This window comes from Lepidochelys kempii, chromosome 9 (assembly GCF_965140265.1).
Source record: "Lepidochelys kempii isolate rLepKem1 chromosome 9, rLepKem1.hap2, whole genome shotgun sequence".
Lineage (NCBI taxonomy): Eukaryota > Metazoa > Chordata > Testudines > Cheloniidae > Lepidochelys > Lepidochelys kempii.
This window is the reverse complement of record NC_133264.1, coordinates 47,525,091-47,551,132: the sequence shown is the minus strand read 5'-3', so window position 1 is coordinate 47,551,132 and position 26,042 is coordinate 47,525,091. Positions and strand designations below refer to the sequence as shown.

General features: G+C 44.8%; 1 protein-coding gene across 6 annotated transcripts in view; it reads left to right on the top strand.

Annotated features, from left to right (window-relative positions):
- The window catches only part of DGKD (diacylglycerol kinase delta), an 80,104-nt gene that overhangs the window by 16,989 nt on the left and 37,073 nt on the right, over nucleotides 1-26,042 (top strand). For 5 of the 6 annotated variants that reach the window (XR_012160825.1, XM_073360184.1, XM_073360183.1 and 2 more), the window contains exons 2-3: nucleotides 4,510-4,620; nucleotides 5,723-5,803. Coding sequence is in view for 4 of the 6 variants with exons in the window: in XM_073360184.1 (XP_073216285.1) it covers nucleotides 4,510-4,620; nucleotides 5,723-5,803 (192 nt within the window). In the remaining 2 variants the exon portion in view is untranslated. Of the gene's footprint in view, nucleotides 1-4,509; nucleotides 4,621-5,722; nucleotides 5,804-9,670; nucleotides 10,232-26,042 lie in introns of those variants that run through there. The other variant, XM_073360185.1, reaches the window with a different exon arrangement.

Sequence of the window (26,042 nt, the reverse complement as noted above, 5' to 3'; positions counted from 1 at the left end):
GGGGAAAGAAATGATTACCTCAGCTTCTTAGGGCATGTCTACACTACAAATTTAAGTCAATCTATATTAGGTCAGATTACAGCCAGTGGTTTTTCATGTCCACACTACCCTCCTTCTGTCGGTGATGCGTGTCCTCACCAGGAGTGCTTTCACTGACTTAAGAGGAGCAGTGTGAGGGGCTGAGATCCTGGACTCTCAGCTCCTTGTGGAGCTCCTCATTGGGAGCCCAGCCCAGGCTCTCAACTCCACTTCTGCTGGGAGCCTGGGTACTGCTGCCAGGGCTCTCAGCTCCACATGGAGCTCCATACCAGGAGAACAGCTGCGTCCCCGCTCCCCACGGGGATCCTGGCAGCCATCCAGGCTCCAGGAGTAGGGAGCCTGGGTGACAGCCAGGCTCAGAGCTGGGAGCCTGGATCAGAGCCAGGAGTCCAGGGGGGAGAGGAGGAGCCAGGCTCTGGCTGGTTGCCCTAACTACACCAACATAAACCCTATGCCTCTCGTGGAGGTGGAGTTATTATGACGGTGTAGCAGGGCAGTTAGGTCAGTGGGAGCAAGGCTGTAGTGTGGACACGGTCACAATTGGGTCAACGTAAGCTGCCTTACCTCGACCTAGCTCTGTAGCATAGACCAGGTGTTAGTTTATCTTCATTAAATGTCTTCTTGCTGACAGGGCGTGGCCCTCTCTCCAGCAAACTTTACTCACTGGCATTCCACTGTCAGTGGAGAGGGACTGTAAAATGAAAACAGTACAAAAAAAGCAGCAGTCTGAAAAGTTTTATAAAGTCATCTTGATCTTATCGCCAGCCCTTTCCGCCCAAACCCACCAAACTTTTTACTGAGCTGTCTGTTTGCCTATAAATAGAACAGCTCTCATGCAGAGATGGGCAGCGCTAAACCAGAGGCTCATTCTCTCCCGAGCCGTGTGTGTGAGAAAGAGCAAGAACCGTGTGGGGTTCTCACTGGCCTTTCATGTCTGAGTTATGTAGCGCTGAGGTTTTCTGTAGTTATACACTAGAGTGACATAAACTGCTTCTTAAGGGAGGGGTGAGGTGACCACTCTGTAGGGTATTTTTTTCTTTTTTAAAAAAGAGCTTGATTTAAAGGAGGAGATGGAGGAGTGCACGTCTCTTGCAGAGGTGAGTGATGTCCGTGGAGGTGAGGGAGCATCCTGATCAGATTGGGGGCGGGATGTGAGCAGCAGTACAGAAGGTAGAAGGAGTGAGCGGAACAAAATGGGATTTTGAGAAAAAGCAGAGATGCCGTTCTGTTACAGACTAACTTGTACTTTGACTGCAGGCTGGGGAAGAGTTCAAGCCAGCCAGGAAGCTGTGGGCTGAGCCTGGAAGGCTCAGATTCTGGCTGCTCTCAAAGCAGGTGTGTCTTAGAACAAGGAGCACTGGAAGAAGAGGTTGAAATAACCCACTTGGTGTGTTCTGGTTTCTGTTGGCATCATTTAAGCAGGCCTCCTGCTTGAGTGCTGACACTGGAATCTCTGGGATTTACTTCCAGGGATCCTTTAGATGATTAGTCTCATTCTCTCCCAGACACCAAACTCAGAGCCTGGCATTGTTTGGTATCTGTCCCATCCCGTCCCTGTCCCCGTCCTCCTGGACTGGAAAAGATTATTCCTTGTTTCTGTCAGAATCCCAAGAATCTCTCCCCTCTCACCATCTTTCCATGCGCCCTCTCTCTCTCTCTCTCTCTCTCTCTCTCCCCCACCCCCCCCAAATACTTCTGACCAAGAAGGACTGCAGAGGACTTTTGGCAAAGTCTGTCAGATGTTGCTCCCTTATCTGTCCATCTTAAGTATTTTTATGGCCCCCAATATCTGAGCACCTTTCCATATTTAATGTATTTATCCTCACAACACGCCTGTGAGGCAGGGCAGTGCTATCCTCTTTTTACAGGTGGGGAACAACGAGACTAAGTTACTTGCCCAAGGTCACACAGGGAACTGTGGTGGGGCAGGCGATTAAATCCAGGTCTCGAAGGTCTTAGGCTAGCACCCTACTTCTAGATCACCCTTCCTCCTAAGCATCTAAAGATGGGAGTGATTCTAGCTACTCCCTCTCCTAGGGATGTCCAGCCCCTCTTGCAATGGGGGGGGTCAGACCAGGGTCAGTAACTGAACACAGATTTCCTGCACAGCGCTACATAGCACCACCTCTAAGCCAGCCCTCCGGTCTTGTTTCTGAGCTTCTCTGTAGTGTACTGAGCTAATGAGGAGCCACGGCATTCAAACTGCCATGAAATTTTGAATAGTCCTGGTCTTTCTAATCTTGTGTATTCCTCCGGCATATATTGCCATTGTGACATGTGGAAGATGGATTTCCAGAATGTCTTTTGGCACCCCTTTTTTAGGGAGCATGGAGCTGAGACGGAAGAGGGGTGCCTTCCTCATCAGTTAGGGCTTTGTCTTTAGTTTTACAATTTTTGGTTACTTTTAGTGCTCAAGAAAATACAGATTCTGGTCTTGCTGGCTGGAATGAGGTTAGGCACTGTCAGTGAATCAGCTAGTATCTCAATCAATAGCTGAGTCTGTTAGGGTGGAGCTGTTGAGGGAAAAGAGCACTAGTGGCCAGGCCTCAGCCTTGCGGGAGTACTTGGGCCTACAAGCCAGCATCTCCTGGTTTGTAGATAGTGGAGGATGGGCCTGTGGCAGAGTGGAGTTATGCTTGCCTGTACATTCTCCAGCTCGACATAGAAGCGCTGCAGCGGTACAGGCTGGGGTGGGGATTTAGATGGGCTTAGCGGTAGAGACACCTCTTCAACCTCAAATAGAGATGATGGGGAGGTATTGATGAGCTCGTTGGCAAGAAACCACTCTTCTCCTCTCCTTCCAGTGGTAGAAGGGCACTATTGAACACAGTGGTTGGGCTGGACGTATGGAGGAGCCCACTCTTGTCCCACAGGGTTTTCATTGAGAGTATTAAGAGCAGTGTGCTGCCACCCACCCCATTATCATTTTCTAGTTTGAGGTTAGCTTGACCCAAGGCTATGGAGGTGTGTACTGGGTCATACTGACGTTTCTTGTAGTCAGTACTCTTTCCAAGGGCTTTTTGAGAAAACTTGGGCTTTGAGTTTGGCAAAGGCCAGTTTGCAGAAAGTATTAAAATCTGCAGCTGTTTCAGAAAGCAAGGGCCCACATTACAGCTTTACACAGCAGATTAAGCACTTTAAAAAGCAACTTTAGTGCCCTTGTAAGGATTTGTAAAAAAAAAAGCATTAAATCCTTGGAATAATACAAGAGTATTTTTCCACCAGCTCTCTGATGTATTTCACATCAGTGTAGTAGCTTGTCAGCAACTATGCAGTGAGGGTAAGGTTTATGTCTTAATTGATACTCATCAGTTGACCTGACTCTTTAAGCCTGTGTTTCGCTGAGATCCCTAGTATGTTAAATGTGTGTCATTTTCCTAGCCTACAGTTAGAGAATAACCTGTCATACAGCATTACCAAAGCATTTGTTCTTTGTCTCTTACTTGGGTGTTATGCGATAGGACTCTGTCACTGACAGATTTGGGTTACTGGAGAATATGTTTCCGTTGGAGGAGAGGAAAGAGTTCTGGAGCATTGAGACCCCACACTATGGCTGTTGCTGTTCCGAAGCACTGGCAGCATATATGCACAGCCAGTAAGATAATGTTGAAATCTTGATGCTAAATTTTTTGCTTTTTTTCTATTTTAAAGATAGAACCTGGAGGTTATTTTAATGTAGCTCTTGCTATCCGGGATCTGCCCTTTGCTGGAGTAACAGATGTATTTGTTGATGTAAGATTAAATGAATGTGGACTAAATATATCTGTGTAGCCTTCATATGCATAGTATGTGAATGAGTGTATGGGGTGTGTCTATGCTCGTGTGTCATTCTAGCTATGGAGCAATGAAAAAAAACCAGAGCAGTGTGCGTAGAGAGTTTTGGCAGTTCAGCCCTGGGAAATGGCAGCCAGCCAGAGAGCACTGAGGCAGTGCCAAGAATATCTGAAAAATGCCAAATGTTGAAGCTGGAGACTTTTCCTGCCTTGCTGTTGCTTCTCTCTTCACCCCTGTATGCCTGCAGATTACCTCCTGTACTAGTTAAATGCTGATGGCCTCACATGGCAGGAATGAACAGGCCTGGTGTAACCAGGTGTGTGTGTTCATAGTCACTCTAAGATCACAGGATTCTGATTGGACATGGCTGGAGTGTGATCCAGTGAGTATGGCTGTTATACATGCTGCATCACAGTTACACCTAGAGAAGATCACCTGAACAGATCTAGGATCTGTATCCCTGTAAAATCATAACATCATAGTGTCAGGGCTTGAATGCCACCCCAGAATGTGTTACGTTTTCTGTTACAGTCCAAAACGTTGATAAAATCACCTGCTCAATTGAATGAATTTGTGAAGGGTTTCCAGCAGAGGGTGCTAAGAATATTGATATAAATCTGAGTAGTCGTCTTGTGGTGTGTATTGGAGAGGGTTGTGTGTGAATAAAATTTCACCCTGTATTTTCTTGGCTTCTAGACTGTCATAAAAGAGGGGATGCTGATGAAACAGACCAGCTCATTCCAGCGCTGGAAGAGGCGATATTTCAAACTGCGAGGACGAACACTCTACTACGCAAAAACTGCAAAGGTGAGGTGCTGAGTGTGCATCTGAGCCAGAGGAAAGGGCTGCTGGGAGGATGGAGGTGTGTGGGTGTATGTGAGCAGTGAGCCCTCGATCCAGGAGAGAGCAGCGGCCTTTGAGGTGTCTGTCCGTAGGCTTTATCACAACAGAAGCCTCCATTTACTCAGCTGCACAGTTTGAAATACTATGCTCCTTTGTGTTTAAAACACAATGGATTTTTGGGAATCCAGCAATGATGCTGTGTGTCAGACCTACCTCTCCATCCTCTATAGTTGGGACTGAGCTAAAACCCAATAGGAACTGAAGTAGGTGGGAGAAAATGTGGATGAAGGGAAGACCTGGGAAACCTAGAATTTGCCATATTAGTGACCTAGAGCAGTGGTTCTCAAAGCCGGTCCGCCGCTTGTGCAGGGAAAGCCCTTGCCGGGCCGGATTGGTTTGCTTATCTGCTGTGTCCACAGGTTCAGCCGATTGTGGCACCCACTGGCCGCGGTTTGCCGCTCCAGGCCAATGGGGGCTGCAGGAAGAGCGGCCAGCACGTCCCTTGATCGCGCCGCTTCCCGCAGCCCCTATTGGCCTGGAGCGGCGAACCACGGCCAGTGGGATCCGCGATCAGCCGAACCTGTGTACGCGGCAGGTAAACCAGTGCGGCACGGCCCGGCAGGGGCTTTCCCTGCACAAGCTGCGGACCGGCTTTGAGAACCACTGACCTAGAGCTCTGTGTAAGCTCAAAAGCTTGTCTCTCTCTAAAACAGAAGTTGGTCCAATAAAAGATATTACCTCACTCGCCTTGTCAGTATCTTGACTGACCGTAGCTATTCTTTAGGGTTTTTAATCTTACTCCTTCATAAGTACTACATTTACAGTAACAACGACAAAATGTAACTATGCCGTGAAAGTGATCCCTGAACGTTAACTGAGAAGGGAGGCTGGGGCAAATGTGGGCACTGGTGCATTCATGGAACTGTTCTTGTGAGTCCAATTTCATACTGTCAGTCCCAGACCCTTTCAAAACAGATCCCTACTGGAGAGTATGGGGCTGATATTTATATAGGAATCCCATTGGGGATGTTTCTTACACACCTGTTTTTTGTTGTTTTTTCCTCAGTCGATAATTTTTGATGAGGTTGATCTGACAGATGCCAGTGTGGCAGAATCTAGCACTAAGAATGTCAACAACAGCTTCACGGTAGGATTTATCAGACCACTTCCATCCTCCCTCCATTTCTCCTTCTCCTCACTTTCTAAATCTGAAGATTCTGTCTGGTTAGAAAAGCTCTCAGCTCCACTCATGGCCCCCTCACTGGGGGAAGTCTAACAGTGCTGTTCACCCATTGTTGAAATGGCAGCTGCTTTACTAACCAAGCCATAAGAAGATGCTGGAAGGTGGTACATGGTTTGGTTTGTGGCAGAGAGATTCCATTATTGCCTGCTGAGGGTTTCAGTGGTTTCTACCTTATGGTATACGCAACTGAATGTTCCTGTTTAATGCAGTGTATGATGAGTGCAGCATTATGGCTAGATTTTTGTGCAGAAAAGTCAAGAAATATAAATGTATGTTCCCCACAGCAATTGTAAATCATCCCCCTCCATACATGAAATGTTTTGGATGACTGGGTATGCTGTTAAACCTATGTCTTTAAAGATACACTCTTCTTAAACACGTGTTTATTGGGCCTCTCTAATACTGTTCATTTATATAACAGGACAGCATAATTCCCTCTGCGGCAGGAATTATGGGTGAAGTTCTGTGGCATGTGCTTTGCAGGAGATGAGATTAAATGAACGTAGTGGTCCTTTACGGCCTTAGAATGTGTGAATCTATACATGTGCCATGGCCAAATTACAAATTGTAGATATAAACCCCTAGGGAGAGGTGGAACTAAAAGGGATCCTACAAGTTCACAAAGAGCTGCATACTGATGTGTATAGTGGGAGTAGAGCAAGATAAGAGATAGTTAAAGTAAGGTTGCAGAACTGGGGCTAGTTCTGTGTATGCCTTTGACAGAGGATCCTGGCAATAGGTATTAGCCTTATCCCAAGTTGTAGCCCTTTGATCAGATGGATCTGGACAAAGTGGCTATGGCATAAACCCTAGAATCTGGTTAAATTCCAGCATTTTCTCATAGAAGGCATCTTCCAGTCTGGTACTCAAAGGCTAAGAAAAGGCCTTGCTGAGTCTGAGAGTGAGTACCCACACTACTCTCCAGGGTCCAGTGATCTCTATACAGGACAGGAAATCAGGAACCCTTGAGTTCTAATCCCAGCACTGACACATATTCTCCCTGTGGCTGTGGGAAATCACCAATGCCTGCCTCAGCTTCCCTTTCTATAAATCAGAATAATTTTACAGGCAAAAACTCTAGTGAGGATAATTTACAATGTGTACAGTGCTCAGGTAATGCAAGCTTTGTAGATGTGCTAACATTGTTACTGTATTAGTTGTGGTAATTTGGGAACCTCTCTCATTTCTGCCAGGGGCAATGGATGTATTGTGGGGAGGCAAAGGGAAGCATCATGTTGCTTATACAACTTCCTGCATCTGAGCACAGCCGTGAAGGAGGAATCACTTCCAGGACAGAGGCACCAGGCCATGCTACTCCCCTGCCTTTCCTAGGGGGCTGAGAGAACAGGAGAATTAGATTGGTTCTCAGGAAACAGCAAATGGTGCTCAGTCTCTCTGGCTCCTGTATCATGGCTGCTCAGGTAGTCTGTAGGAAAATATCTGGCCTCTGTGGCTTTCTGTCTGTTCTGTCTATCGAGATTTCATACATGGATTTGACTGTGGTCCACCCTGAGCTATAAAAACTACTCTGCTAATCAAAAGGTTCTGTAGTTGTTATACTGTTTGGTCTGCCACATCACTGCAGTCATTGCTTTGCATTCCTCAGAGCCCTACAATTTTCTCCAGTTCTGTTTGTGAGTGCTCTCTGATTTCCCTTCTGCATCTTCCCAGCTCTCTTTCCCTCCCAAATACAGAGTTTTTTGATCCATATTAAAAGTGCACTTAAGAGAGAACTTTTTCCTGGTTTTTCAAAGCAAAGAGGTTCACTAATAAGTGTTGGTTTAGATCCGAGATATCAAACATCTAGTGTTACCTAACAAAGGCAGTTGTCCTTGCATTTCAGAGGTTCCGTTTGTCTTTACTGCTCTCACTTTCTTTAATGGAAAGTTTAATTTCTGACCTGGCAAAGACTGGCCCTTCTCTGAGAAAAGCAGCTCCAATGTCCAAGCAGTTGTGCTGCTTAATGGATAAATACTGCACTTTTCAGACTAGCAGTTGACTTAGTTCAGGAGATGGGTCCAACTCTTAGTTAGTATTGCCTCTGCTCCTAAATCTACTGACCACGTCACCTACCCTTAATACTTAAAAGGTTGCCATCTTCTTGAATTTAGTCAGGATGACCTGTTTCTTTACACTACATCTGGTCTCCAAGCTGGCTAGAGCTCAGCACCTTACTCTGTCCTCCTGTCTTACAAAGAGTGGTACAGTTAGAGGCACTAAAGAGTGGATCAGCTGTATGAGAGCTGCATGAATGACACTATTTGGTAGGAGGAAGCATGGGAGCTAATGAAGGAGATGGCAAGCAGGGAGGAGATGCAAAAAACACAGGGCAGGAGTGACTGGAGTAGGAGGAGAAGTTGGGGAAGAGGTTGTGAGGAAAGAGGGGACAGAACACTGGGAGGAAGGGAAACAAAGCAAGGAGGAAAAGAAGCAAGAAAGAGGGTGGAAGGAGTGATACCTGGTGTGAAGAGAAGCCACAGGATCAGGAGAGATCAGGCAGTCAGGAGAAGTACCTGAAGATTAAGGGCTTTGTCTACACCAACATTTAATTTACAGCAAGCTGGGATGTGAAACTACCCCCACAGTAGCTTGCCACAGACTGTCTGTGTGGACGCTGCTGCAGTGCATTAACAGTTTGCTAATTCGCTTTGATCTAGTCATCTTTGAAATGGGACTAGATCAAAGTGAACTAACAAACTGTTAATGCACTGAAGCAGGGTCCACAAGGACACTTAGTCCATGGCAGGCTATGGTGTAGATTTACATCCCAGCTCACTGCAAACTAAATGTTCATATAGACAAGTCCTAAGATAACTAGCACAACAGATCTTGGTTCCATTTTGGGAGGAAAGTGGCTTGATTTGGTTTTAGCCCAAGGAAAAGGTAGCACCTGTAAATCAGGGAAATGGGCAGAAGAAGGGAAGATGTTTTTAAATGCTGGGAATTGTAAAATGATACGTTTGGGGAGAGGCAATGAGAACAAAGAATGCTTGTGTGAATGGATTCGGATTAGATGCGGCAGAGATGATGTTTAGAAACACAATGCAGGTAGGATCACAGTGCTTGGCAGCAGCCCAGGGCCAACAGGGTGATCTGTTGCAGAAATAAAGGAATAAAATTCAGATATAAAGATATTGATAAGTCTTTTATATAAGACATTGGTAATATCTGGCAGCTGATTTCTTTGCTGTGGAGAGGTAGTTAAAAGGGAGAAATACAAGGATTTAGAGCAAGAAAAGGGTATAACATGATTTTATTTATTTACTTATCTTATTTAGATTTCTTTAGTGTACGTCTCCCAAGTTTGAACTGGAGATAGGAGTTAGGATGCGTATTCGAAAACATTCCAATCCCAGATTTGGCTGTGGAGCCATGTGGTGTGATGGGAGCAGTTAACAAATGCTTTTTAAAGGAAAGCCCAGGGCTGAAATAAAAAAATCTATTGTGTATTTCCTGAAGAGTAAAATGTACCTGACATAACAAGGGATGGACTAGATGGGCCATTGGCTCTTTCCAGCCACAAATCCTGTGTCACTTTCAGCCAACAGCTCTGGAACTGGTTTTCCAGTTGTTTCTAGCAGACATTCTTCTCTGGCATCTGTCTGGACTTTCACCCAACTTCTGCTTCTAGTGACCTTTACGCAGATTTCAACATCAATTCATCGTCTCAGTTTACTCAGAGCCTTGCGATTCTGCATGAGAAAGTTCCCAGATGTTAGCTGTGGCAGACGTGGTGTGTGTGGAGAGCCTTGGTGGTTTGATTCCCCTGTATTGATACGGTCCTGAAAGCTGCTGTTTGCAGCTGATGCACAGACACAGCACACAGCGGGGCTGCCAGTAGCCTTCCTCTTGACCCCTCCTCTGCTGTCAAAGTCTGCTTTGTTGAAGAGGTGGAGCTTGAACTCCTGGACGCCTCCATAAACTCCTCTCCACCCCCTCTCCATTGGGACGTACCTCTCAGCTCTGGCATAAGACAGGAAACAGCATATTATTACACTCAGCACCTCCCTCCTGACTTCACTGCCAGCAGAAGCAAATCTGTCCCAGCTCCTCCTTAAGCACACAGCTAAACAGCTTGTGGTGAGGAGTGGAACAGAACTCCAAGAGAGTGGCTTCAGAGAGGAATAATCCTATTAATTTTATATCAAACAATCAATTTTGTTTGTTCTGAGATGGAGGAGACATGGTCAGGACCCTCTAGTTTAGAAAAGGATTGAATATGGGTCTTCAGCTTTAGGACCAGAAGAGTGAACGGGGTTTGTTGGACTGGACATCAACAAAGACATCACCTGCTCCTGAACAACCAGCCACCAGGAATACAGATTCTTTGGAGTAAGTGTATTTCAGGCTCTCTGGCTTGTAAAGTGAATTAATTATACTCTCCTCTTCTGTGCTGATGCATATGTAAAAGTTATATAGAACTGGAATGGATGTGCAAAAGTGAGTTGTTGCCTGTGGTGCAGTTGGAAGTACATCCTATTTTGTAACTGATGAGTCCCCAGAACCAGGGTCACAGGGTGAGAAGAAGCATGGTAACTCAGGTTGGAGGACTACCTTACTCCAGTGGAGTATTCTCATTTTCTCTTATTGGTATGGGGAGAAGAGACGGGTTGCTGTAGATTTCAGAAAGACGTGTATGGAATTGCTTGCACTCACGAATGAGAGCATGTTTTTTCTTGTGAGAGGGAGAGTACATAGGACATTGTCCTTCTCCAGCCATTCCTCTCTGGAAGCATATGAGATAGCCACATTTGCCTCTTGTTACTATCTTCTCGCTGTTTTACACTATCTTCATCAGGCAAGTAAGATGACAGCACCTGCCTGGTGAAGTGGTATGGAAATGGATGTTTTCCCCTGAAAGTGAATGTATCTGCTGTACTGTCCCAGAATAACCTGGACTCTGCCACTGGAGAGTAGCTGGTGTTAATGTTTTTGCTGAAGAAGCTTGCCCTTGAATGAAGGATTACTCAGAACTGTTGCAGCTAGCTATCAGGCTGGGAGTCAGCTCACAGTTTGTTGGCTCGTTAGCTGGGTGTCTGTAAGGCTGGAGCAAGAGGAACCAGGATCAAAGGTTACTTGAGCTGGTTTGAAATGTAAGCACCAAGGAAGAACATGTTGTTTGTTTTTATCAGGAGACGAAATATAGGAACTTCTGTTGTAAGCTCTTTGCAGGAAGTCAGACTCAGCCCTCGAGACCAGGGTCAGACGTGAGTGTGTCAGGATAGAGCAGAGAATTCCTTGTGGTCTGCAACTTCCTTGGACTCCCCAAGATGTCAGATCCTACTTCAATCCCTCCCTACACAGACAGGGTCATGAATAATGTGCTTCTGGGAATAACCAGTCTTGTTGTATATGGGAGGGGAATCTCCCATCTCCAATTCCTCAGCACACAGACAAGCTTAGGACAGTATGCTTCAGGGAGTAAGCTGGCTCTTCAGGGTAATGGGGATGAAGGCACAGAGCAGGGGAGGAGAGTTTCCCCATTCCAATACATACTCCATAACATACACAGTGACATGCTTCAGGACGCCACCAAACTTAGTGGGGAGGTTGCCCCCAACCCCACCACTCTACACAAACAGTGTGCATTAGGGAGGTATTGGGCTCTGGTACGGTGGGCATTGGAAAGGGACCAGCTGCATAGTCTCACAAACAGAGGGAGAGATTCCCCCATCTTCTCCCTGTCAAAGTATCTTCTATAAACAGGACAAGATCACAATGCAGTTTGAGTAACCAGGCTCCTGGATGGATTGTTGTCATTTCCACTCCTGCATGCATACACAATTTAAAAAATTGTACATACTCTGCTGATACATTTAATATCTATAGTAATATTGGTTGCTTTCAGATTTTCCTCTCTCAGAGTTATAAGAACTGAAAATAAGGCTGCAGACTAGAACTGCTGTCTTCATTTTAACTAACAAGAGTGTCACTGCTTTTCCCTCTCGTTCAGTGCAGGCCTGTTCCCAGTTCCTATTATATTTGCTCCAGTTTCTAAATACTCTATTGCTTTAGTTATTTGCACACCAGTCCTCAGTAAAAAAAAATTTCTGCTTGAGACAGGCCCTTGGTAAACAGACATTTCTGACTCAGTGCTAGCCTATGAAAAGAATCTTTTAGAAATCCTTTTCTTGTCTAGGATTCCAGGACTTTTAATCTGGTCTCTTGCTGGAACTGGTTGTTAGTCTGCTCACACAGGACATGCAGAAGTGGAGAGAAGCCATCTAAGTGAGGTCTTGTGGGGCATTGCATCAAATACAGAGAAAAGAGCGGAATGGTCCGTATAAGAAGTTGCACTGCTGAGATTAGTGATTCTTCTTCAGATTACAAGAGCACCCAAAAATGTGCTAGGTGTTCTCAGACTGATGAAGATGCTGTTTGGAAGAGGTGAAATGTGACTACACATCTCTGACAAAGGGGGCATGATAGATAGGGAGTTGTAAAGTGAAGGAGAAAGCTTTGAGAATGTTTGTAAAGGGATTTTATTCCCCTACAAGGAAGTTGATTGGTATGGAATTAGCACCTGTTTCTGTCTGTGTGCCTGAACACTAGCAGCTTTTGTTTTCTACTTTGTTTGCTCTTTGGTAACCTTAGTGCATTATATCCTGTGTTTAATCTACCTTCCTGAGTGAGTTTACAAACTCTCTGTCTATCCCTGAACAGCAGGAAAAGGCAAGAAGATTCTGGGGGCACTAGAAGCCATTTCAGAACGTGGCAGATGTAATTTTGAACTGGAGTTGCAGTAGAAGAAAAGGGCTTCTTGTGCAGATGCATATTCTTGTCTACAACCAGGAAAAGGACCTGCTGCTGACAGTTATCAGCAAAGGATGTCCTCTCGTTCCCCCCTCTACTGATGCTCAAAATGGTTTAATGGCTATTGTAGACAGAACAAAACTATCCTGAGCTCCGTGACGCTAAGTGTGGTGAGCCACTCGGTTTGTCATGCTTTCAGTAATGATGCTGAAAACAGTGTACTTCCTTTCGTGCTAACAGCTAACCTGTTTTCAACACTACTTACATGAGGGGTTGTGGGGAGCTATTGCTAACAGTAAACTGTCAGCAACAGATCATTTTCCTACTGTAGGCAAGGTCTTGTCCTGCTCAGTTGTAGATTTTATTAGCTGCTAGCCATGACAGGTATTACACCACCAAGACAGCAGCTATAATAAAGGGGAGCATTGACTTGTCCCTCAGTTCATGATTATTTGCTTCTGGGTGAATGACTTGGAAGCTTTCTCTGAAATGTCTTTAACTTCCCAACTGCACCTTTATTTCAGAATTATGTAGTTCCATTTGGGAACATTTTTTCTGAAAGGACTTTGTTCTGTGGAAGTACAAAGGGAAGAAAGGGCCTTTTCCCAGTGCTATATGGAATAAGTGTATAGGCAGAGATTTTCACCATATGAACTTTTTACCCGCTGACCAGTGATGAGGACCTTTCGACACACTTCCTTTCTGATTATAGGAGTCCTGGAATCTACCCTTGTCTGTGCTCATTCCGCTGACTGCCAGGAACAGGAATGCCTCTTGTTTAGGAACAGAGCTTCTAGAGGCATTTAGGAATGTGACCCTGGGATGAAAGATGGTCATTTTCCCAGAGAATGCTCTGTCTTGTCAGCTTTCCCACTCCGGCATCAGGGAAGAAGATGAGACATCATGATGTAGAATAAACAAAAATTAAACTTTATCTGGAGACATGTTGTGCCAACAAATACTATCAAAGGCAGGGAGCTGGTGCATTTATTGCATGTAGGCCTAACAGTTCTGGTATATATCATAAGAGAAACACATCTAGTTTAATTGAATCTAGTCCCAGAAAGTGCAACACAGTGTATTGTATTTATCCCTCTGTGCGCTAGTCTAGCCTGAAATCTGCCCGTTCAGAGTTAAGTCTAAGAGCTGTGTAGAATCATAGAGGATTAGGGTTGGAAGAGACCTCAGGAGGTCATCTAGTCCAACTCCCTTCTCGAAGCAGGACCAACATCAACTAAATCATCCCAGCCAGGGCTTTGTCAAGCCAGGCCTTAAAAACCTCTAAGTCCAGGGTCATAATACCAAGGGTGCTGCAGGTTAGGATTCAGGTACCTAGGGAGAGCAGCTCCACAAAAAAATCTTATTGCTCAGACTTTAGCAGGGTCTTTAAAATATTAACTCATCTTTTATCAGATGGAAATGAAAGGTAGTTTCCATAAGTGGAAACTATCCAATTGTCAGGAAAAGCTGTTTTCACTATAAAAATAACTACATTTCTCTGTGAAAGTGGTGAGTTCTGTCTGGGATGAAGAATGTTCAGTGTGGCATCTGGAGTTGAGGGGAGAGGTATGGCAGAATTAGGCTGTGAATGCTATTTGGGAACATTCCTAAACATAGGTAGTTTCATAAAGCTCTAATTCACGGAACTCTCTTGGAGCACAGCACTGGATCATCAGGGTTTGGGTGCATTGGCAGAGCTGTGTGAAGGGTGCACTGTAAAGCAGGACAGAGGCGCATTGACAGAGATGTGTGGAGGAAGCCATGCTTCAATCCCTCATCTTCTGAAGCATGAATATTTAACAGAATTCACCTCTTGCTTCCCAAAAGAGAGAGTCTTGCCTAAATTGTGCCATGTTATCCCAGCCTGTAGAATTGTGATCTCGGCCTCCAATTTAGTTGTCTAATTGACATTAATGAGATACACTGTGACAGTTTGGGGAAGCCGTTTATTTACAGCTTATGAATTCTGGCTGATTCATGAAATTGCTGTATCATTGAATAGCTCAGTGGATGTGGTGTCAGCCCTGTGCCATCAGGAATGGTGGCATGTTCCAGACCAGGGACAAGAATAGCTCCCATTCAGATGGGAGCACATTAGGACATTAGGATGGCCACACTGGATGTGAAAACAGTTGTTTCCAGCTTCTTTGCAGTGGGCTGGGGTTTGAAGCAGAGGATTTTCACAAGAAAAGGGAAACAATGAAACTTGGCATTAGTGCTAGTCTTTAAAAACCACAGAGGCTGAGAAAGAGGAACAAAAGGAGTGTGCTTGTGTAGCACAAAGATCCTTTTAGGACTGCAGGACCAGCCAAGGAAGAAGGAAGCTGGTTGCTGTGGGATAGGGGAGGAGAGCGAGATGCACACACTGCATGATTCAAAGGAAAAGCCGTGGGCAGGAGTGAGGATCCTGGACACCCTAGGTAATGGTGACCGAATCCCAAAGAGTGCTCGAGGGATGAGAAGACTGAGGCAGGGAAGGTAGTATAGATGTTATGTTGTTTTATTTGGCTCTGTAGATTTCTTGTGCTGTCTTGTCGCTATTGGGGTACTCTGGGGAGTATAGATCAGCTGGACCTTGAGGTCCCGTTTCTGTGAAGGAATGATGTAGTCTATGCCCGGGGAGTGTGCCAGCGAGGTCAAAGAAAGAGACAGTGCAGGGCACCTACTCAGAACAAAGGAAGCTTAGGAGCGCACAGGTCCAGTTCTGCAGTACCCAAACACAGCAGCCTACTGAGTTACCAGGGCTGTGACACATGCTCCTAATCTGAAGTGTAAATTGCTAATCCAAGGCTGAAGTTTATGCTTCTGCTTCCTTTTTCATTGCCTGCTCTATGAATTAACGTATTCATTGAAGGAACAGGAGTTCCTTTAGCCATGCTTAATCCACTTTATACCTTGGTTTAGCAGCATGTCAAGCAGAGAATCTGCCATACACCAGGGAACTCCTTATAGTCAGTCCCATCAATCCCATCAAAGTGCATTATGAGCTTTAGCAGCAGCATGCTTGAAATATTTTAGTCCTGATGAGTTACTGGTCTTGCTGGTAAACATAACTAGCTGCTTTTAGGTTTGTCATTATTCACTTTACAACTGTAGCTGCTCCAGGAGCTGTAGCTGATAAGTGGCTGGACCACTGTAATATTAGAATCATAGAATATATGGGTTGGAAGAGACCTCAGGAGGTCACTAGTCCAATCCCCTTGCTCAAAGCAGAACCAACCTCAACTAAATCATCCCAGCCAGGGCTTTGACAAGCCAGACCTTAAAAACCTCTAAGGATGGCGATTCCACCACCTCCCTAGGTAACCCATTCCAGTGCTTCACCACCCTCATAGTGAAATAGTGTTTCCTAATATCCAACCTAGACCTCCTGCACTGCAACTGGATACCACTGCTTCTTGTTCTGTCATCTGCCACTGCTGAGAACAGCCGAGCTCCATCCTCTTTGGAACCCCTTAAGGTAGTAAAGGCTGCTATCAAATCCCCCCTCTCTGCAGACTAAATAGCCCCAGTTCCCTCAGCCTCTCCTCGTAAGTCATGTGCCCCAACCCCCTAATCATTTTCATTGCCCTCTTTTGGATTCTCTCCAATTTGTCCACATCCCTTCTGTAGTGGGGGGACCAAAACTGGACACAATACTCCAGGTGTGGCCTCACCAGTGCAAATAGAGAGGAATAATCACTTCCCTCAATCTGCTGGCAATGCTCCTACTAATACAGTCCAATATGCCGTTGGCCTTCTTGGCAACAAGGGCGCACTGTTGACTCATATCCAGCTTCTCATCTACTATAATCCCCAGATCCTTTTCTGCAGAACTGCTGCTTTGCCAGTCGGTCTCCAGCCTGTAGCGGTGCATGGGATTCTTCCTTCCTAAGTGCAGGACTCTGCACTTGTCCTTGTTCAATCTCATCAGATTTTTTTTGGCCCAATCCTCCAATTTGTCTAGGTCACTGTGGACCCTATCCCTAACCTCCAGCATATCTACCTCTCCCCCCAGTTTAGTGTCATCTGTAAACTTACTGAGGGTGCAATTCATCCCATCATCCAGATCATTAATAAAGATGTCGAACAAAACCGGCCCCAGGACAGACCCCTGGGACACTCCACTTGATACTGGCTGCCAACTAGACATTGAGCTGTTGATCACTACCCATTAAGCCCGACAATCTAGCCAGCTTTCTATCCACCTTATAGTCCATTCATCCAATCCATACTTCTTTAACTTGCTAGCAAGAATATTGTGGGAGACCGTGTCAAAAGCTTTGCTAAGGTCAAGATATATCACGTCCACCTCTTTCTCCATATCCACAGAGCCAGTTATCTCATCATAGAAGGCAATCAGGTTGGTCAGGCATGACTTGCCCTTGGTGAATCCATGTTGACTGTTTCTGATCACCTTCCTCTCCTCCAAGTGCTTCAAAATGGGATTCCATGATGATCTACTCCATGATTTTGCCAGGGACTGAAGTGAGGCTGACTGGTCTGTAGTTCCCTGGGTTCTCTTTCTTCCCTTTTTTAAATATGGGCACTATATTTGCCTTTTTCCAGTCGTCTGGGACCTATCCTATCCTTCATTGAATGTCAGGGGTATGTGAGGAGGACAGCCTGGCCTACTATACAAAGCAAAGACACTAGCTGCCTCCTGTGCATGGACATTCACCTGAGCTGTGCTATTGCCGATCAAGTGAAGATCTTTACTTGCATCAGCATAACTTCCTTGCTCGCCGCCTCCACCGTTTATATTTTTTCTGGCTGCTGGTTCTCGATCCTCCAAGCAATAAGGAATTCTGCTCTCCCTTTGCACATTAAACCGCTAGCTATTTTGAATATGCTAGGAGCTCTTGGGGCTCATAAAATTGTGTGCAGGGCTGCATGTTTGAACAGGATGTAGCAAAAGGAAGCAGCCAAAATTATCAGGTCCTGTCATACGCCCACTCTTGGCTACCTTCAACGGTATATCGCACCAGGACAGCTATATTTAGCAGAATCATTTCATGTTCCTCTATCACTCCTTTTGTGTCTTTCACAACCAGCTCTGTGATTGGGCCAGAGTGTTAACTTGTTTTTCTGTCTCATGTGGTCACTGAGCTCACCAGATCCACTCTGATAGAGCAGAATCATACTGTGTTTGGCCAAAGTTGCCACTTCAGCTCTGAGAAGTTTCTGGGCAGCCAGGAAATACTGGGAAAGGACTCTAATGAAGAAGTCAATGGGTAAGGACTCCTTTGAGGGAAGCAAGGTCAGAGAATGACGATTAGGCTTCACTCTCACTGCTGGGAGGAAATATTGAAGTGGCTCAGAATAAGAAAACACAAAAAAATTGAAATGTAGCAGGATTTCTTTTTACATTTTGGTCTAAGGCAGGGAATCCGTATTGGGTTAGCTTTCTAATCTGGAGGTTCACAGTTGTTCACTGGGGACTGACATCCAGGGGAGTCCAGTCTGTTTTTTAATGTGAAATTAGAGATTTTCCTCACTTGGCTCCATCATTTGCCAGCTGGCCTCACTCGAAAAGTCAGTTGAGTTAAACTGGTGATAACTTTGGACAGAGCAGTATCATGGTGACCTAACTGGTATCATCAGCCAGAAGGGAGATGGCAAACCTGGTTGGAGGATGGACTTCTTGGTGAAAAGGTACAGGAGATGATGCTGAGTCCTTGAGAAGTGTTAGGGTAGTGTCAGCATCTAGCCTCAGGGACGCTATGGGTGTGGGCTCAGAGCTCAAGCTAGAGCCCCTACACTGCTGTTTTAGTGGCATAGCATGAGCCCAAGTCTGTACCCAGGTTCTGAGATTTGCTGCTGATGATTTTAAAACCCAGTGTAGACGTACCATTTGGCACTGGCTTCAGTCAATGATTTTGAATAGGATGGCTTGAAGAACAGGTTTTCTGTGATGGGATTGAGATGCCTCAGCTGGAAGTGTCTGCAAAGACTCACTGGAGAATCTGTGAATCTTCTTGATTGCACAGGAGTAGTTGACCGAACTGCTATGATTCTATCAAGTGACACACTTATCGGGGTTTCTGTAGACAGTGTGATGACATTCTTTGTGGTATTGGTAAACTAAATTGAGTCCTGCCTGAAGTGAATAAGAGTTTCTCTCCCTCCAACATCCTTAAGCCTTTTCTGTCATTCCCATTCATTCTGATGACTCGAGAATGAATGGCACATTCCTTGCCACTACTGATTAACTCTGATGCCATGGTACCTTGGGCCTTAATAGGCAATTGCTTTATGTACCAGCAGTGTTGTTATAGACTGTCTTTTAATGCTAGCTAAGGGAGATGAATCTAGGCATACAGTTCCCATTTTAGGGACCAAACCTGAGATTCATATGCCAGAAAGCTCCACAGCACTCGGGCTAAAAAGCAACCGCATCAGTATTTGGCATTCCCTTTTTAGGAAGAGCAAGCTGGTTTAATTTACATAATAGTTCACATCATGATAAACCTTTGAGCCACTTCAGGGTCTGACTACTCAGAGTTCTGCCAACCTCAAAATAGGCCAAAAAACACAAGGGTTATTAATAATCTCAGGATTCTGTTTGTTCTGTCTTCTGATTTTTTATTTTTTTAAACTGTGAGGGGAAGCAATCCCCTCCCTCATTCAAAGTGAATCAGTCCCTTGTTTTTGTGCTATCCCATTATATGAGAACAAGAGGTCACTGGATGACATTACTGCATGGTAAATTTAGAACAAATAAAAGGAAATGCTATTCACATAGTGTGGCATCATCCTGTGGAATTTGCGTTCCAGGGTGTTAGTCAAAAACTGGAACTGGAACTTAAAAAAATAGTCGGACCATTAACATTTGTAGCAATGTCTGCCAAGAGAGGGGTAACCAAATCTCATACATCAGTGTGTCAGCTGATCACTGCCATGGTGAGAAATGGATGTATGTGATTCCCTGATTAGAAAGGTGCATTTTTTGGGGGTGGATGGCCACTGCCGCCTTTTGAAGAATCAGAAATTAGCCACTTCTGGCAGCAGGATATCAGGGTGGATAATCAGCAGTCTGATGCAGATTGGCACACTGTATGTCTTCTCTCCCTCCCTCCCCCCCATTAACAAGGAAGGGAGAGGCCTTTACCCTCCCTTCAGTGTGTTGTGGGGGGCAGTGGGGGCTGCTCTACACTTAAAACTTAGGGCATAGCTATGGCATTCAGGGGTATGAAAAATCCACAGCCCTGAGCACCACAGCTCTGCAGTCCTATCTCCCCAGTGTAGATGCAGTTAGGTCAACGGAAGTATTTTGTCAACCCAGTTATCATTGCTTGACGGGGTGGAGTTCCTACAATGACAGAAGAACCCCTGCCATTGCCATTGTGTGTCTGCACTACGGCGGTTACAGTGTCATAGCTGTGGTGCCGTAGCTATGTCACTGTAATCCCAGTAGTATAGACAAGCCATGTGTGTATGTGGCAAAGAGGAGGAGAGAGTGAGTTAGTGAGTTTCAGGTTGAAATTTCAAGCTTAAATGTGCACATACAAATGTTTGAGGATGGGGCCTTCCTCCCACTTGCCTTCTTGGACCCTTTTTTCCCCCCACACCACTCTCCTCTTCACACTTTCCTCAGTGGGGACAGTTTTTCCATCAAGTTCAGTGCTCCCTGTTCCACCAAGAGCAGTCCTGTGATTTGCCTACTCCCCCTGCCTGCGTGTTAACACTATAACACTATAAGTGCTGCAATGGCACTGTTGCGATGGAAGGAGGTTTTTCATCACTGTAGTAAATGCACCCCTTGAGAAGAGGAGGCTAGGTCAAGGGAAGAATTCTTCCACCAACCTAACAGTGTCTACAGCTGAACTACGTATCTTATGCATGTGAATTTTTCACACCCCAAGTGACATAGCTAGGTTGACCTAAGTTTTAGGTGTAGACCAGGTGGATGTTAGTAGATGATCATCATGTTAGTAGATGATCATTCAGGATTCTGGTGTACTAGGCAATGTAAGAGCAATTAGGTGCCGAATGAGTGGTATACGCCTTCCTGTAAGGTATCTGGCATTAGCCACTAGGAGAGACAGGTTACATATAGGACTAGATGAACTGTTGGCCTATTCTGATAGGGAAATACCTCTGTTGTGTTTTCTGGGTTCCTATTTGTCACCAATATTGTTTAAATATAATCTTGTTCACTGTTTCACAGCTGATAGTTATATCAAAACTAGGTCTTCATACTCCTTTTACAGGAATTATTAGACAAAGCTGCTACAGTTAAAATCTGTAACGAAGTTTTACAAAAATCTTGAATATCACCCGATTTCTACTTAAACTGGAAGTTGTCTTTGAGATTCTTGGTTTGGAAGCAAGCATTTTAGACTCATTCAGTCAGTTCACATTGCTGAGGACATCAAGAATCTCAAGATAAATGTGTCTCTGGAGCTGTTATTAAGTTGGGAATTTTGCTGTCTGAAATCTATTTACAACTTTGTCCTCACTTCTTGGCTTGTAGTTGTGTGCCAGACTTCTAGTTTCAGGTCTGTGATTTCTTGGCTAGCAGAATAAGATATGAAAATACCTTTAATTAATTAATTATTGTAGCATCTAGAAATCCCTGTCATGGATCAGGACCCCATATTGCTGGGTGCTATATAAACACAGAACCCAATTTTTTGTCTCCTAAGATGTAAATTTCTCTGTCCCAATGCTGGCTTTTGGCATTTTATCATGGCTGCATTATATCACAGAATCATAAAATATCAGGGTTGGAAGGGACCTCAGGAGGTCCTCTAGTCCAACCCCCTGCTCAAAGCAGGACCAATCCCCAATTTTTGCCCCAGATCCCTAAATGGCCCCCTCAAGGATTGAACTCACAACCTGGCTTTAGCAGGCCACTGCTCAAACCACTGAGCTATCCCTCCCCCCAAAACGTTGGGTTTTTTTTGCAATGCCTCATGGGGCATGTACAGCATCACATGATGCAGGTTTCTCAATCCCATTGTTCCATGGGCATCCTACTAAATTGCCAGCTGCTTTTCAACTGAAGTCGGAGGGAGGGAGAGTGTGTGACAGGGAGCATGTGTGTATGGCAGGGGGACAGACTGTGTGTGTTGCGGGAGAGTGAGTGTGTTGGCATGCTGTCTCATAAATTCAGACAGCCGCCGGAAGCAACCTGTCCTGAGATGGGGGAGGAGGAAACCCCGACATCAGCCCCTGCCTCACACTCACGCTCACACACACACACACTCTTCATTGGACCAGTTCTCTGTGGAGATACAGGAAGTTTGAGACCCCAGAATTGAACCTTTACCAAAAGCAAAAACAACGAGGAGCCCGGTGACACCTTAAAGACTAACAGATTTATTTGGGCATAAGCTTTCGTGGGTAAAAAACCCACTTCTTCAGATGCATGGAGTGAAAATTACAGATACAGGCATAAATATATATTGGCACATGACGACAAGGGAGTTACCTTACAAGTGGAGAGGCCAATTGAAGGCCAATTTACTCATGTAGTCCACTCCCAATAATTGATGAGGAGGTGTCAATACCAAGAGAGGGAAAATTGCTTTTGTAGTGAGCCAGCCACTCTCAGTCCCTATTCAAGCCCAAATTGATGGTGTTAAGTATGCAAATGAATTGTAGTTCAGCAGTTTCTCTTTGAAGTCTGTTTTTGAAGTATTTTTGTTGAAGTATGGCTACATTTAAATCTGTTATTGAGTGTCCAGGGAGATTGAAGTGTTCTCTTATTGGCTTTTGTATGTTACCATACCTGATGTCTGATTTGTGTCCATTTATCCTTTTACGTAGAGACTGTCTGGTTTGGCCAATGTACATGGCAGAGAGGCATTGCTGGCACATGATGGTATATATCACATTAGTAGATCTGCAAGTGAATGAGCCTCTGATGGTGTGGCTGGGTCCTATGATGGTGTCGCTAGAGTAGATATGGGGACAGAGAAGGCAACGGGGTTTGTTACAGGGATTAGTTCCTGGGTTAGTGTTTCTGTGGTGTGGTGTGTAGTTGCTGGTGAGTATTTGCTTCCGGTTGGGGGGCTGTCTGTTACCAGCAGCTTCAAAGTTTCTGTCTACTGGGCCAATATTTCAGATTCTTGTTCTTTTAAGAGGATACAAAAAAATTGATACTAGATATTTTGATGATACTGGATAGATTTCATGATTCTAAGGAAAGGAAGGAATAAAAGCAGCAGAATAAGGACAATGGATTTCAAAAAAGGTAGGATTCCAGGGGAAGAAAATCTAAGGGAAAAAGGAGTTCAGGAGAGCTTGCAGTTTTTCAAGGAGACAATATTAAAGGCAAAACTGTAAACTATCCCAGTGCAAACGAAAGGTAGACAGAATAGTGAGAAGCCAATATGGGACATAAAAGGCAATAAGAAGAGGTTCTTCAAGTACATTAGGAGCAAGAGAAAGATGAAGGAAAGTGTAGGTCTCCTTCTTAGCAGGAAAGGACAGCTAATAATGGATGACATCAAGAAGGCTGAGGTGTTTAATGCCTGTTTTGCTTCAATCTTCACTAAGAAGGTTAACTGTGATCAGATACTTAACACAATTAATATTAACAACAAGGGGGAAGGAACAGGTTAAAGAATATTTAGGTAAGCTATATGTATTCAAATCAGCAGGGCCTGATAAAGTTCATCCTAGGTTACATAAAGAACCAGCTGAATCACTCATGGAACTTTTAGCAATTATCTTTGAGAACTTATAGAGGAAGGTGAAGTCCTAGAGGAATATACTGGGCATGTGTAGTCTTGAGAAAAGAAGACTGAGGTGGACCTGATAAATCTTCAAATACGTTAAGGGCTGTTATAAAGAGGATGGTGATCAGTTGTTTTCCACGTCCACCTTGGAAGGTAGGACAAGAAGTAATCTGTAGCAAGAGAGATAGATATTGGGAAAACTATCTAACTGTAAGGGTACTTAAGCTTTGGAATAGGCTTCCAAGGGAGGTTGTGAAACTCCTATCAGTGGAGGTTTTTAAGAACAAGTTGGATAAACACCTGTCAGGGATGGTTTAAATTTACTTGGTCTTAGAGCAGGGGACTGGACTTGATGACCTCTCAAGGTCCCTTCCAGCCTGACATTTCTGTGATTTTACTTTTTTTTTTTAATTTAAAAAAGGAAAGAAACGTCCAAGTATTGCACTTCTCCAGCATGGGTGACTGTACCAGTCATGTCTTTACTTTCCACTCGTTTGAAAGGATGTTCATGGCAGTAAGGCTGCAAGTTTAATGTATGTAGAGTCAATATTTTATTATTTTTACAGTGGCCCCAGAAGTGTACAGGGTGCTTTACAGAATAAACAGGAAATAAGGTCCCTGCCCTGAAATCTGGCAGTTGCAAAGTGACAGAGGGATATTTTAAGATGTCTGTATCTTCTGCAGCTGTGGTGGAGATTACCCGTTCAGCTACTCTTGTGTCCATGCTCATCCTTGCATATTTTATATGTGTGGTCTTTTATAAACTCCACACTGCTTCTAACAGCAGTCTGGAAATGGTGGCCAGTATTTCTGTAGTCTTAGGGTGTGTCTTCACAGCACAGTTAGCTCAAGTTGCAACTCATTTTTTACCTCTAACTTGACTACCATCCACATCCAAAACTGTCTATCTCGATGTAAGTGGTGTTTTAGGCTCAAGCTAACCGGCCTGTAAGGAATGGAAGGGGGCAGGAGGTAGGTGCAGGAGCAGATATGGGGTTTGTGGGGCCATGAGCCAGAGCAAGTAGGGGGCCCTCCCTACCCCTTCTGCCTGCAGCCCCCCTGCGGCCACCCCCACCTGCACTCCTGCTGGGGAGTAGGGTCGGGGCGCAGCATGGGGACTTGCCCTGCCCGCCTGGTGCTCCTGTGGGGGAAAACGCTGTGCCCCAACCCTGCTCCCAGGCAGGAGCACCAAGTGGGTTGGGGCATGGGGGAACCTGTTTTTCTGTGGGCCCCCCAATTGGCTGGGGCTCTTAGGCATGGGCCCCGTCGGCCCAGTGGCTATTGTGCCACTGGGTAGGTGGGCTCTAGCTTCAGCTAGTAACGCAGTGAGGATGCAACAACTCAAGTTACAACTCCCCAGAAGCTAGTCAAATCAACATGTAACAAATGTTGTTTTGAAGCATAGTTGCTCTCAGTCTGGCTTGGCTAGCTGAACTGCAGCCGTTCAGTGAACAGTGCTGTGAAGACACACCCTCAAAAAGGTTTGAAGAATTTCTCTTGACAGTTACCTTCCTATCTATGGCAGGGTTCACTGTGGCCTAGGCTCCAGTTGGGGGCAAGAAGGAAGGCTCCTTTGGCTTTCCATTCTAGAGTCATCCTTAACGACTGGGGTAATTAAAAAAACAAACAAGGAGCCAAGGAAGGATTTGTCTTTAAAAATGAAGAATCACTTTAAACTAGGGCTCTGTTCTAACTAACACTTAAGCATTGCTTTAACTTACGTGAGTAGTTATTTTTCTCTTGTGACCCCTTCTGGCTGGCTGAAGGAGGAGTGTTGACAGGTTAGAAAGAGAGCCACTTTTGCTCTTTTTTGGCCAGAAGGAAGGTTCTGCTGCAATGTGTTAAGGTGAGAGGAAGAAGCAGGTGTGGGGCCCCCAAAGAATCCATTTCCACCCACCAAAATAGGAAATGGGCCATAAAGAAAAAGGGAGAAGAGTGAAACAAGTAGAGTGGAGAGGGGGGAAATGCCAAGAACTACAATGAGAGTGAGTGGGAGGAAAAAAATGAGTGAAATCTGAAGGGCAGAGGATATTGCTTTAATATGGGAGGAGAAATATGTGTTTTTCCTCTAGCTCTTAATCTGCTTAATTCTGGGAGGAAATCCTTTTGCCCCATTTGAAAACATTGCTGGAGTTCTCCTTACAGGTCAATTTACCCTGGTTCTCAATTATAGCTAGTTGTATTCCTATCCAGGTGCCATGTTATTTAATTGTTTAATTTCACAGCACCAAAAAAAATTAACACTTTTTATATGCACGTTTGAAAAAAATGGAACCACTCTTGGTCAGTCTTTACTGAAATCACTAACCCTAGCCTGAGCCCCCTTAAGGGTTTCTTCTGGACCAGGTGTTATTGACCATTCCACTCTCTCAACAAGAGAGTTCTTGCAGAAATTAAATCTAAGATTTCACATTCTCTATACAGATGGTCCATGCTTAAATGTGACTGTTATTTCTTCCTCCAGTAATGATTTAGCCATTTGTAGGGATATACAGTATTAGGTTTTTCAGAATGTGACTTTGTCTAGTAAATTTTATGATTAAACATGGATAAAGCAGCAGCAAATGTGCTAGATTCACTGAACTTTTCCAGCTAAATCTTCTTTCTCTCCCATGCTGCTTTAGACACAGATGCTATTGTGAAAAGTCTCTAGGGCAAATTTGAGGGCTATATTGAATTACAGTTTTTTAGGTTTGTTATGGAGTAACATTAAAGTTGAGAGT